This window comes from Solanum stenotomum, chromosome 11, assembly GCF_019186545.1.
Source record: "Solanum stenotomum isolate F172 chromosome 11, ASM1918654v1, whole genome shotgun sequence".
In the NCBI taxonomy this organism is placed as follows: Eukaryota; Viridiplantae; Streptophyta; class Magnoliopsida; order Solanales; family Solanaceae; genus Solanum; species Solanum stenotomum.
In genome coordinates, this window is record NC_064292.1 from 54480005 (window position 1) to 54493189 (window position 13185).

General features: G+C 30.3%; 1 protein-coding gene and 1 long non-coding RNA gene across 2 annotated transcripts in view; one reads left to right on the forward strand and one right to left on the reverse strand.

Moving 5' to 3' along the window:
- LOC125843862 (uncharacterized) overlaps positions 1–13185 on the reverse strand; it is a 573332-nt gene that overhangs the window by 303094 nt on the left and 257053 nt on the right. The window contains exon 6 of the mRNA XM_049523084.1: positions 1775–2425. Within this exon, the coding sequence (XP_049379041.1) occupies positions 1775–2425 (651 nt within the window). The remainder of the gene's footprint in view (positions 1–1774; positions 2426–13185) is intronic.
- The window catches only part of LOC125843937 (uncharacterized), a 157079-nt gene continuing 156931 nt past the window's right edge, over positions 13038–13185 (forward strand). The window contains exon 1 of the long non-coding RNA XR_007444091.1: positions 13038–13137. This is a non-coding gene — a long non-coding RNA (uncharacterized LOC125843937). The remainder of the gene's footprint in view (positions 13138–13185) is intronic.

Genomic DNA, 13185 nt, shown 5'->3' on the forward strand with positions numbered 1-13185 from the left:
TACATGGTGCCTATGTGGCATATCTACATGGATATATATTTATTCCACCAAAAATTTCTTCCTAATTTAATTATTAAATCAAGGGCTTAAATCAATCCATTATCTAAAACCCAACTCCTAATATTATTTCATTGTCACTTTTCCAGAGAAAAACACGATCTCTTGAACATTGTTAAGTTAAAAAAGTTCAAGATAAAAAATATTTGATACTTCTTCATTTTTTTAATTCATTTTTGGTCATATAGTTTTTTTGGTGGTTTCTGATTTATTGTGGCTATGATTCTTACTGTTTTCCAACAGTCCCAACAGAGATGTGGTATACTGTTTTGAGATGAGAAGAGCAAAAAATGATCTTTGTAGCTCTGTGCTCAAACTCAAAACTTCTCTGTTGCTCGAACATATAGATGAGCAACTTTGTTTATCTGTTAAAGGATTGTCGCTCGAAAAATTGAAAATGAAGTAATATTAGGAAATGGGCGTCATGTAGGATGATAAAAGTAGGAGACATGACACTTAACGGTTCAAGGGCAAATATGTGCCTAAAGTTGGATGGCAGGGATAAATATATCAAAAAAGTTTTCTGAGAGTACAAGGGTAAATATGACCCTTTTCCAGTCAACCCGAGTTCCCAGCCCATTTCACGCGCAGCACACCAAATTTACAGCTTGACCCGACCCTGTGCGTTCTTCTTCTTCCTCCAGCAGTGAGCGAAACCCAGAACTCTACTCAGCTTAAAGTGTTTCTTAGAGCAAGTGGCCTCTTCTTCATATCTGCTCTTCCTTATCCCAATGCAAAGCTCTGATTCATCTTTATACAACAAACGAACTCCAAATTTCACCTTTTCTCCGGAATCATCTGTTTCTCCAAAATCATCATCTATATCATCAATAAAATCTAACTCAGATTCATCTTTATACAACAAACGAACTCCAAATTCCTTCTCTTCTCCAAAAACATCTAACTTAATGCGTCCATAGTCATTTGGTGTTTTTTCATTTGCATTAGATGCATCCCATAAGCCACCAAGAGGTACCAACAAAAATTCAATAGTATGAGAACTATATTGTTTATGGCTGGATAAGGCAAATTTCTGGGTCATCGACGACATCCCATCATCACATAAGGGGATCAAATGAGCTGTGATGCAATCATTTAAATAGCCAGAGTAACATACAGCAAATCCCAAGAAGTTATCACTTACATACCAATTCTTAGGCAGATTGACTGATATACTTGTGCCCATTCCCTGATGGTGGAACCAACTTGGGATATACTCCGCCAAACTCCTAAACACTCTTAGTGACAAGGAATCTGAAACAGAGATGTCATGCTGCAATGATGAGATATTCTGAAACAACGAATTACAGATCAAATCATTGCTCCAATCTGCATCTATTATGTCTAATTGCTGTGGAAATTCTGGCAGCTGTGTAAGTCTCTTGCAATCTGATAATTCCAACCATCGAAGAGCACCAAGTTCGGATATGCTTTGAGGCAAATGCTCAAAATTATTTCCACTGAGATGCAACTCTTCCAAAGAGGATAAGGATCCAATGTCTTCTGGCAGCTGTGTAAGCCTCTTGCAATTTCTTAAGTACAACAATTGAAGAGCACCAAGTTTGGATATGCTACGAGGCAAATGCTCAAAATTATTTCCACTGAGATGCAACTGTTCCAAAGAGGATAAGGATCCGATGTCTTCCGGAAGTCCTCCTTCTTTTAAATTGCAGTAACTGAGATCCAGATATTCCAATGAGAGTAACCCTTTATTCACCAGAGGGAACACAAAATACACTCCATCTTCTGATCTATGTTGTCCAAAGCTCAAACTTTTAAGCTTGTTCAACCGGACGATGGAAGACGGAGGACGTGAGATTAGAGTAGAGCTGGCATCAAGCTCCTCCAAGTTTTCTAAATCACCTATCTCTTCTGGCAAGCTTTCAAGTTTTGACCAATTCGACACATGTAGCTTCACCAAACCTTTCGACTTACAAATGCTGCTTGGAAGAGATGCAAGGTTTGTTATGCCATCCAAATGTAGCTCTATAAGATGAGGTTGGTGATCAAAGAAATATAATGGCAGTTCCCTTATCCCAGAGCCTGACGTCATAATCTTTTTGGCAGTTCCCTGCTTCATCCTTCCAAGGATTTCTGGAAATTTCTTTAAACTACTGCAGAAATATAGATCCAAAGATTCAAGAGATTCCACATTAACATATGGAAACCTCTCAAGTCTTCTACAAAAAGACAAATTTAACTCAATGAGTTTTTTGCAATACTTGAGGGAAGGATGAACTTCTTCAAGACTCCTACATTCCCTTAGATTCATATACTCCAAATTTGGCATCCCCTTGAAATCTGGTGTTCTCTTCAGGCTGTTGGACCAACTTAGATCAATCCTTCGTAGAGACAGAAATTGCTGCAGCTATTCAAAACACAGAGAAGAGAATGATAGTAAACGACATGTTTATATTATAACTCAACGTGTGAAATGAGAAATTGTTTGATTTTACTTTATATGGAAACTAGTAAAATTACTTTAATGACATAAAATTTATAAAATAATACTTAAAGCTATTAGTAATTAAAATTAAAACACTATATTCTCTTACATACAAAATTACGTTGTAACAAACATTAATAATGTAAAGGGAACTGGAAATTATTACATCTTATCATTTATCCTTAATAACATAAGCATAAATTAATGACTGTAAAAATACATACCAGGATCTGTAACATAAGTAATGATGTCAGTGAGCCACTCAACAGGAGCAAAGTACACAAATATTTAATTGTGAAGAAGAAGAAGAGTTTCAGAATTTTCATTGTTTTAAAATGAGAAGAAATCCCTCTATGTATAGACAACAAAGAGTTGTGGGAATAAATGTTTATTGTGCCTTATCGTAAAGGTTACAATTATTTGGAAAAGTTGCAACCCTTCAAAAAGGGCACAACCTTTAATGAAAGTCACAACGTTTTACAAAAGTCGCAACTCTTCATTAAAGTCGCAACTTTTCATATAAGTCACAACTTTTCATAAATGTCACAACTTTTCATGAAAAGGGAAGGATATTTTTGGAAATAAATAAATTAAAAGGGAATTCTAGTTTGTGATAGCGCCACGTAGGCAGGCTTCAGATTCTCTTTTATATATATATATATATATAAAAGTGGAAAAAATTTAAGTCAAAAGTTGAATTACGAAAATATCCTCTAGGTATTAATTTATTTTCTTGAAATTATTTAAAATATTATTTTTTGTTTAATATTTATTTTGGAGTTCAATGAATTTTGACTGTTCGTATTATTGTAATTAATACTCATATTTCCAAGACTTACAATTCAATACTCATTATTAAATTGCAAGTAATTATTAGCAAGAAAAAATCAATAATATTTACATCTTTCACGTAGTAATAGTGATGATTTTCATAATCATAGTTACTATGAATTTTTTTATAATTAGTCATAATTATTTTCCATTACACATTTAATATATTTGAATTCTTTTACATATTTTATCCTTAGATTACAGTTTTATTTCTACATTACATTTAAATGTTATAAATTGTTTGATAAATTAAATAGTAAATAGTAAATCATCATATGAATATACATAAATTACCACTAACTCATCATTATGTAAATGTATGTAACACCCACTAATTATATTCATTATGTTTTTTACTCTCATCTCTCATCGATAATCTCAAATGGATCAATAATATATTTATGACAACTCTTTGTGTTCCTCAATGCTATCCTATAAATAGTGACATTTGACACAATAATGTACCCACTTAAATCAATTGAAAAAATTAAAATATGAGAAAATCTCTATGCTCTCTTCTCTTGTTTCTTTTAATTTGTTTAGTTTAACCTTTATGCTTCTTGTTTGTTGCTATTGTACAACTTTCTATTGTTGTGTTGTTATTATTATTGAGAATTTACCATGGTTTGTTGCTTTGTATATATTAGTCTATCATGTGGTATTTTAGTATCCTCATTTGAATTTGTGCAATAGTTAGTTATTTTCACTTTATACACTTTTAGTCAATTTTATAGTTAAAAGTATATTTTTAATTAGGAAGAATATGTAGTTCCTATCGAAACAATGATGAATTTTGCAATACAAAATTTATATGAAGTATTTTGGGATAAACATGCAATGCATGTTCTCAGATCTAGTCGTCATCATCAACATCATATTACTAAAAGTGGGAACAAAAAAAAGATAAAAGTTGAATTACGATTTTATCCCTATTATAAATTATGTTATAAAAACATTTAATTATTTAATTTTAAATAGTATAATTTTAATTAAAATGTTAATGACTTTTGCACTTCCTTAAATTAATTCCTAATTAAAATATCTAATTTAATAATATTTATCATTTATAATCTATACGTATATTAACATAATCATCACATCATATATACAAACAAAATGACTTTTGCATTTCCTTAGATTAATTCCTAATTAAAATATCTAATTTAATAATATTTATCATTTATAATCTATATGTATATTTAATTTAATCATCATATATATAAACAAAAAGAGTTAAAAGTTGAATTATGATTTTACCCCTACTATAAATTAAAATGTTATAAAAACATTTAATTATTTAATTTAAATATTAAATTGTATCATTTTAATAAAAATGTTATTGAATTTTTCACTTCCTTAGATTAATTCCAAATTAAAAAATATAATTTAATAATATTTATCATCTATAATCTATATGTATATTTAATTTAATCATCATATCATATCATCATTATATATATATCTACCCTTCATTATATTAAAAGGTTATAAATTATTTAATTAATTAAATAGTAAAAATAAAATTATAACATTCACCCAATGCTTAATAACATGTTTCAGGTTCAAAACAAAATTCTACATGTTTAGATAAACAAAACGTCAAAACACATCAAATTCTTCGCTACGTTAATTTAAAAACAATGAACATTTAAAGGAGACTACTTTTTAAATGTTGTCATACTAAATGTTAATAATAACTAAAATAATGATAGGAAATAATAGTATCTCTCATTTTACATGCTTTCCAAAATTAGTTTCTACATTTCTAGAATGATTATAAATAATTAAAAATAAATAATAGGTATATAATTTAATAAAATAATTACTCTAAAAACTTGCAGTAGCTTATGACTTATATGATTTTCTATAGCACTAATATTATAAGTTCAAAAATATAACATCTCGCAAATTGAAAAAACTAACAAAAGCTAGAATTAGAAAGATTGATTTTTGGAAATAATAAAAATCTAGAAAAATGGTTAAGTTAAGTTTGAGTTTTTGGTCAACTTCAAACAACCATAACTCCTAGCTCAGAATGAGTTAGGTGTGTTTCCAAATACCGTAGGAAAGATCTTGGAATAATCTTTCCAATGCCGCCGAGGTTGTATGAGTGAGATATGCCCATTAAAAGTTGGGTTGTTTGGATAAGGAAAGTCCAATCCAGATTTTAGAAGGACATTATGGTCTTTTCACCACCCAATTAATTAATTTCATTTTTGGTAATTTAGTTGGGGTCAAAACTGATTGGATTCAGTTTACGCTTTTGAGAAACAAGTTAGGATTATGAGAGAAGAGAAGAGAAGAGGAGAAGGAGCAAGGAATCGTCAAGTTCTTGAAACTAGGCTCATGGATTTCATCAAGGGGTGATCCTTTGAGGTATGTGAGTCCACACAGCGTTGGGTTCGTTCACCCACGCGCCAAACATATTTTATTCAGTGTAATTTCGTCCTAAAAAAGATTGAGAATTTGATGTTCTTGAGTTGTATTCTTGATTTGCTTTCGTTCTTGTATTTGGCATGAGATTGAGGAGTTCTTAAGAGTTTAAGATCAATTATTAGAGTTACTTTGAGTTAGATTCTTGTGTATATGTTGTGGGTACTTGAATTTAAAGAGATATGGAGAAAAAGAATCGAGTTTAGGCGAATTGGGGCTAGAAAACGAAGAAGGAACAAGTCAGCAGAATCTGGGTACCAAGTCCGCGTCGCGGATCTGTTCCTCAAATTTGGAAAATCCTTCCTCGCGTCGCGGAGCGGTCACAGACCGTTCTGCCTCAAAAATTATTTTCACGACCAAAAATTTAAATACACCTCCGCGTCACAGACCAGTTTCCAGGATGTGATTTCTTGATCTTTTCTCATGTTTAGCTATCTAAAATCACTCCTAAACATCATGATATCTTCCCTATCACAAATCACAATCCTCGAATCCATAATTCAATTCAAGGAAAGTTAAGAGTCAAGTCAAGAGAAATTAAGATCCAAGTCAAGAAAAGTTAAAAGTCAAATCAAGAGAAGTTCATAGAGTTTTCCACAAGTCTTTTACAAACACTTTAACTTTGTTTTAATACTTGAGTTTTGAGTTGAGTAAAGAGTAAAGTTTGAAGTTCATTTCTTCAAAAGAGTATATTGGGACTATGTATTCCCAAAGAGTAAATGTTTTTCCCATTTAAAGAAGAAAGGAAACCTTGATTTCCAAAAGAGCCTTTGAGCTAGTTTTCAGTTAAAGAGTAAATGTTTTCACATTTGAGCAAGAAAGGAAACTTTGATTTTCAAAAAAAGCCTTTGATCTAGTTTTCAGTAAAGAGTAAATGATTTCACAATTAAGCAAGAGAGGAAACTGAGATTTCCGAGATAGCCTTTGAGCTAAGTTTTGAGAAATTATCTCAAACCACAGAAAGAAATTATGTTTTTAAACATAAAGAGCTAGTATATTTTGGGAGTAGTATTGAGCACCGATATGAGGGAGAGTTCAGAAAACTCCGAGCCGCCATAAACCATGTAGCCATCATGGGTAGAAAAGGGTCATACTTTTTAGATAATTCCTTTAGTGCTTTTTTAGCATAAGACTAGTGGATCCACTTAGTAGTTCAGGTTTTATACCTCCGACAAGGTATAGGACGGCCCTGGCAGCGTGAGGCAAAACAATGTATCATCACGATAGCTCTTAAGTGATGATTGTCGATTAAAGAAACTCCCACAACAATACTTTGTATTTTTATATACATCAGAAATATTTGTATTTTTATATACAAACAGAGTTCATGTTGTATCTTTGCATAGATAGAGAGTTATTATTGTATTTCTAAATACACAGAGTTGAAAACCATGTTTTAAAGTTGTTCTTTATACTGCTTTTATTTACACCATTTTATATTGAAATCAGTTCAGTTAAGCCAGGTAAGTTCTTCAGCTCTTTTCAAGCTTATGGCTTGTTTTAGAATTCCCCTTGCATACTCGTACATTCGATGTATTGATGCCAGTTGGCCTGCATCTTCTTATGATGCATACAGACACAGGTAACCAGGATCAGCATCCAGCGCCTCGTTGATCCAATTGAGCACTCAAAGTCAGTTGGTGAGCCTTCTAGCTTTTCGGAGGATCCTTTTTATTGCTTTCAGTATTTTAGTTCATTAGGATGTCGTGGGTCTTGTCCCAACGTCCATCTAAGTTGTTTAGAGGCTTCATAGACAGAGTTAGTTGATGTTAGTTCATGAGTCTTTACTTTTCCTTTTCAATTAAGTTGAGACTTGAGTTGCCACTTTGGCAGTGATTGTTATTTATTACATTCTAAGTTATTATTGAGCAGTTCAGTTTATTCTTTTAAAGTATATTTACCTTGAGTAAAGTCTTTCGCTGAGTAAGTAAGCCAGGCTAAGGGTTCGCTTGGGGCCAACAATGGTTCTTGAGTGCCGGCCATGTCCAGGGTATAGGCTCGGGGCATGACAAAAAATACTTTAAAGAAATAAAAATAATTTCAGAAAGAGTCTTTTTCACTACCCAATTAACTACACATACGTACAATGTATGTTATTTATTAAATTAAAAAATTATATTATCTTGAGCCGTAGTTATAAAAAATTTGTAGAAATTGAAAAGTTGGCTTTTCATTATTCAATACAGATTATTATATTAGTTAATTTCCTTCATATATCAACTCACACTTTTGCATTACTCTTCTTTTACTCAACATACTTCCTTATTTATGTTTAGGTAAATATATTCTACTGATTTTTTCTTCTCTTCCTCTTATTACAATTTTACATTTTTCTTTTCAATTTATTGATACTATTTTTCCTAATTTTGTTTTTCCTTTTTTTAATAGAAGTTGTGCGCAATCCATATTATAATGCAAAAAGGAAAATTGACTTTATAGTGTTTTCAAAAATATAGATATAATTATTGTTATGCACTTCAAGTTTTATTTATATATATACTATTGAATGTTGGTGTATAGATTGAAAGTTTCTCAATTAATTGCAGGGATTATTGTGAGGTATGATTGATTAAACTCATTAGAAATACATATTCTGATTATGCTTATAGTTTGAAATTTGAGGGTATCTGTTTTGATTCCTTATCTTATACTCCCTCCGTCCCATTTTATATGTCACATTTTTTACTTTGCACTTGCATTAAGAAATAATGTAATTTTACCCTTCTACCCTTATTTAATGTTTTCTTAAGTCAACTTTATTAATAAATGACAAGATTAATTAACTATTCTATCAAAGGTATAATAGGCAAAATATGGTAATTTATGCATAAATTTTATAAAATGACAAATATTGTGGTCCAACTATTTAATAAAAGAAATGACATATAAAATGGGACGGAAGGAGTACATGTTTTCCAATTTATATTGCAATCAAAAGTTTTTTTTAAAAAATATATACAAAATTTATAAATATAGACATATATTATGCAAGCATATAATATGGGATATACGTGTAATGCACGTGTCCAGATAATCCTACTATTAAAAGTAGAAAGCTCTAATATGCAAAGTTGAATTACAATATTTCCCTCCACCAAATTATTTTTTAATTAAATATCTGATAAAATCATAATATTTTAATTACATAATTTTCCTTAATTATTATTATATGTTAAAAGCTCTTACATCTTCTCCAAACTATTGTTCATTATACCTTCCACTTTTAATATTATTTATCCCTATCTTTTCACATGCTCTGCATTCTTTCTATAGAGTCGATAATCCACCATGGAGTTTTATCCACATTTGAATTTCTTTCTTAATATTTGCATTTCATCATTTCATTTTCTTTACGCTAAGTTTTGTGTATTGGTTTAATCTTTTCTCGCAAGCAACAAAATCATATAATGCTAGCAAGGTAGCATGACTTAGTTGGTCCAAGACCATTTCATGGTAGCTAGGATGAAACACTTGTAACCTTCCTTGTATAGCTTGGACTTGCATGATAGTATGCCTTCCATGGTAGCATGGTCTAGCCTTGTATGGTGCTATTCCTTTGATAGCTTGGTCTAGCCTAATAGGGTGTTATTCCTTGGTAGTCTAGAAATGATGAATAGTAATCATTTAAGTATGATAGCCTAAAGTGGTACTTAGTATGGGTAGGATTATGGGTCTTATCCATGCATCTCACAAGTATGACTTGAAACTACTTATTAAGTGTTCTCTTATATGTTGTATGCTTAGCTTGGATTGTTGCTATAGTTGCCATCCTTGATATGTTGACTAAAGGTGAAGGTTCCCTTGTTTTCGAGAATTAAGCTAAGGATGAGATCATGAGATGGTAAGTATGATTATGATGACCAAAGGGGATACTTAGCATGGATGGATTATGGGATCTTATCCATACATTGCACAAGTATACTTGGAGGTTACTTATGAAGTGGTTTTCTTATGATATGAAGGTCTAAGTATTGACTATGTATGTGCTGAATTTAATAGTTTTTTTTATGCAAAACAGTATATCCCTTAGATTGAAAAAACAAAAAAAGGCATAGAAAAATGACAAGCAAAAGGAACTAATAATATTGGATAAGCAACAAAGTTAAAAATTGAATTACTAAAATAATCTTAAATTGCTGATTTAATATATATATATATATCCATACATTGCACAAGTATACTTGGAGGTTACTTATGAAGTGGTTTTCTTATGATATGAAGGTCTAAGTATTGACTATGTATGTGCTGAATTTAATAGTTTTTTTTATGCAAAACAGTATATCCCTTAGATTGAAAAAACAAAAAAAGGCATAGAAAAATGACAAGCAAAAGGAACTAATAATATTGGATAAGCAACAAAGTTAAAAATTGAATTACTAAAATAATCTTAAATTGCTGATTTAATATATATATATATATCCATACATTGCACAAGTATACTTGGAGGTTACTTATGAAGTGGTTTTCTTATGATATGAAGGTCTAAGTATTGACTATGTATGTGCTGAATTTAATAGTTTTTTTTATGCAAAACAGTATATCCCTTAGATTGAAAAAACAAAAAAAGGCATAGAAAAATGACAAGCAAAAGGAACTAATAATATTGGATAAGCAACAAAGTTAAAAATTGAATTACTAAAATAATCTTAAATTGCTGATTTAATATATATATATATATCCATACATTGCACAAGTATACTTGGAGGTTACTTATGAAGTGGTTTTCTTATGATATGAAGGTCTAAGTATTGACTATGTATGTGCTGAATTTAATAGTTTTTTTTATGCAAAACAGTATATCCCTTAGATTGAAAAAACAAAAAAAGGCATAGAAAAATGACAAGCAAAAGGAACTAATAATATTGGATAAGCAACAAAGTTAAAAATTGAATTACTAAAATAATCTTAAATTGCTGATTTAATATATATATATATATCCATACATTGCACAAGTATACTTGGAGGTTACTTATGAAGTGGTTTTCTTATGATATGAAGGTCTAAGTATTGACTATGTATGTGCTGAATTTAATAGTTTTTTTTATGCAAAACAGTATATCCCTTAGATTGAAAAAANTCATATATATTTAATGATAAAAAGCTTCACATAACATACATTCATCATCTTAAAACGAATCTTAATTCCTCTGGTGATGACTTGCCAAATGATAGATAACGTAAACATTAATATTTAATAGAGGATATATATGATTTAATTAAATTCTATTAATTGTCAAACTTTTTGAATTTCTTCGGTTAACAATTAGTATTAATGATGAATTTAAGCTAAATTCTTGTATAAATGAACATTAAGAATGTTCCTAATTCTCAACGGTCATTGAATGAAATAATAGTTGATAACTACAAAGTAAGGTATGTTGAAATTTCCTTTTGCAGTCAAATCGGAGCCATTTAATCATCTTTGTATACTCATTTTGGTATGGTTACTTGTTATATATCACATTTTGGACCTAATAACATAAAATTTAATCATTACTTTAATTACCAAACCAAGTTTTGTTGTCCAAATTTTGGAGGTTCATGGAATGCCTATCATTTTACATACGATAAAGAAGTTTATTTAAATAGATTGACTGTTCACATATTTCAAATTATATATTTTTTTGTTGAAAAGTTTGTGATACTCATTACAATGTGATTTGATATAACTCATACCTTTTATAATATTTTCACAGAACTCAATTGTGCCAACATATTTTTATTGTGTCTTCTTTAGATGCAGAGGTTGGAAATGCAATTCACAGAGGTTAAAAACCTCTGCTATTATCTATAGTAATAAAATGAGAACAATTATAATTCTAGGACAAAGATAAAATAGAAAGTATCTGAAATAGAATGGTACCTTTGGTTCATTCCATAAATAATGCAATGAACTATATGGGAGATCAAGATTAACAAGCCATCTGGGATTAAAATTTTCTGGCAATGACTTCCAAGGACAATATTGCAACTCAAACCAACGCAAGTTGTTGGAAAGGTACTCAATAGAGTCATCTTCTGAATAACTTAGGGAACCGCATATATGACACCGTATGCTTAATATCCTAAGACTTTGCATATTTTTCATTGCGTCTTTGCTAAAGCATAGCTTTCCAGAATAAGTAAACCAGATTACTTCCATTGCACTTGCCCTTGTCCCCTATAAAGAGATCATGAATCAACATGTCATGTACAATCCACTTATAAATATCATTGTTTTCTTACAATTTTTTGTCATGTTTTATATTATTTATTATTGTACTTGAAGAGCCAGCACCATCAAATAAAATTTTTAGGTACAAATATTAGTTAAGAGAAATGCTTTGCGTAGTTAATTTTATTTGTTAGTGATACATTTTTTGAGAATTTTATTAGACTCAAGTTAAAAAGTTTTTCATGCTCTCATAAAACAAAATGGTAACTAAAATAGTGCCAATAACTGTCATCTTTTAAATGAAAAAAAATTAATCGATCATTGAATTAGTAAGGTAAGTATTGGCCCTCCTAAATTTTATTTTTTCATTACTGAATCTTTTCTAATAAAAAATTACTTTGGGTAAATATATGGGTGATATTAGCTTTTAAAATATTATTGATTAAATTAGTATGAACAAATTAAATACTGTATAAATGTCAAGTTAATCCAAAGAATGATATAAGATTAAATATATTAAGTGGCTATTAGAGTAATTCATAACTTATTAGCATGATATAAACAAACTAGATAGTGTGGATTTGAAACAATTTAAATGACTTGTGCGTCAATATATGAAGCTAGGGGAACAGAGTAAATATATATGTTTGAAATATGAATACTATTGCATTGTTTAGCTTACTTACCGTATTGTCCATCATCACATCTTCGAAATCTTCAACATTCCATACTCTACTAGGTTTTCCGGAATCTTTATGCATTTTCACTATGTATTTGCCCATATCTTCAATCAAGTCATGCATTGCAACTCTATCATATTTAGAGATAAACACAAGGGATTTCTCAATTAGGACTTCCAATATGTCTTCAACTCCAGAATCATAGCTCTCAACAATTTGCATGACTTTTTCTCTATAATCTCCTAGGAAGAAACATGCGATATCTAGAAATATCTTTTGCTCTTCGGGCTCCAACCCATCATAACTTATTTTGAGTTTTTCAACAATTTCTAAATTAGTCTTTTTCTTTATTTGGTCTATAGTTTTTTTCCACTTATCTACGCCTTTCTTATGCAGCAAAGAACCCCACACCTTGAGGGCTAAAGGAAGGCCATTAGCCTGTTTTACTACCTCCAATGAGAACTTCTTAAAACACTCATCTGGAACTTCTTTTTTGAAAGCATGTTGATTGAACAATTGCATAGCTTCATGATCAGGTAGTGTATGCACTTCATATATTGCATCACTATCCTCTATCAATTTTC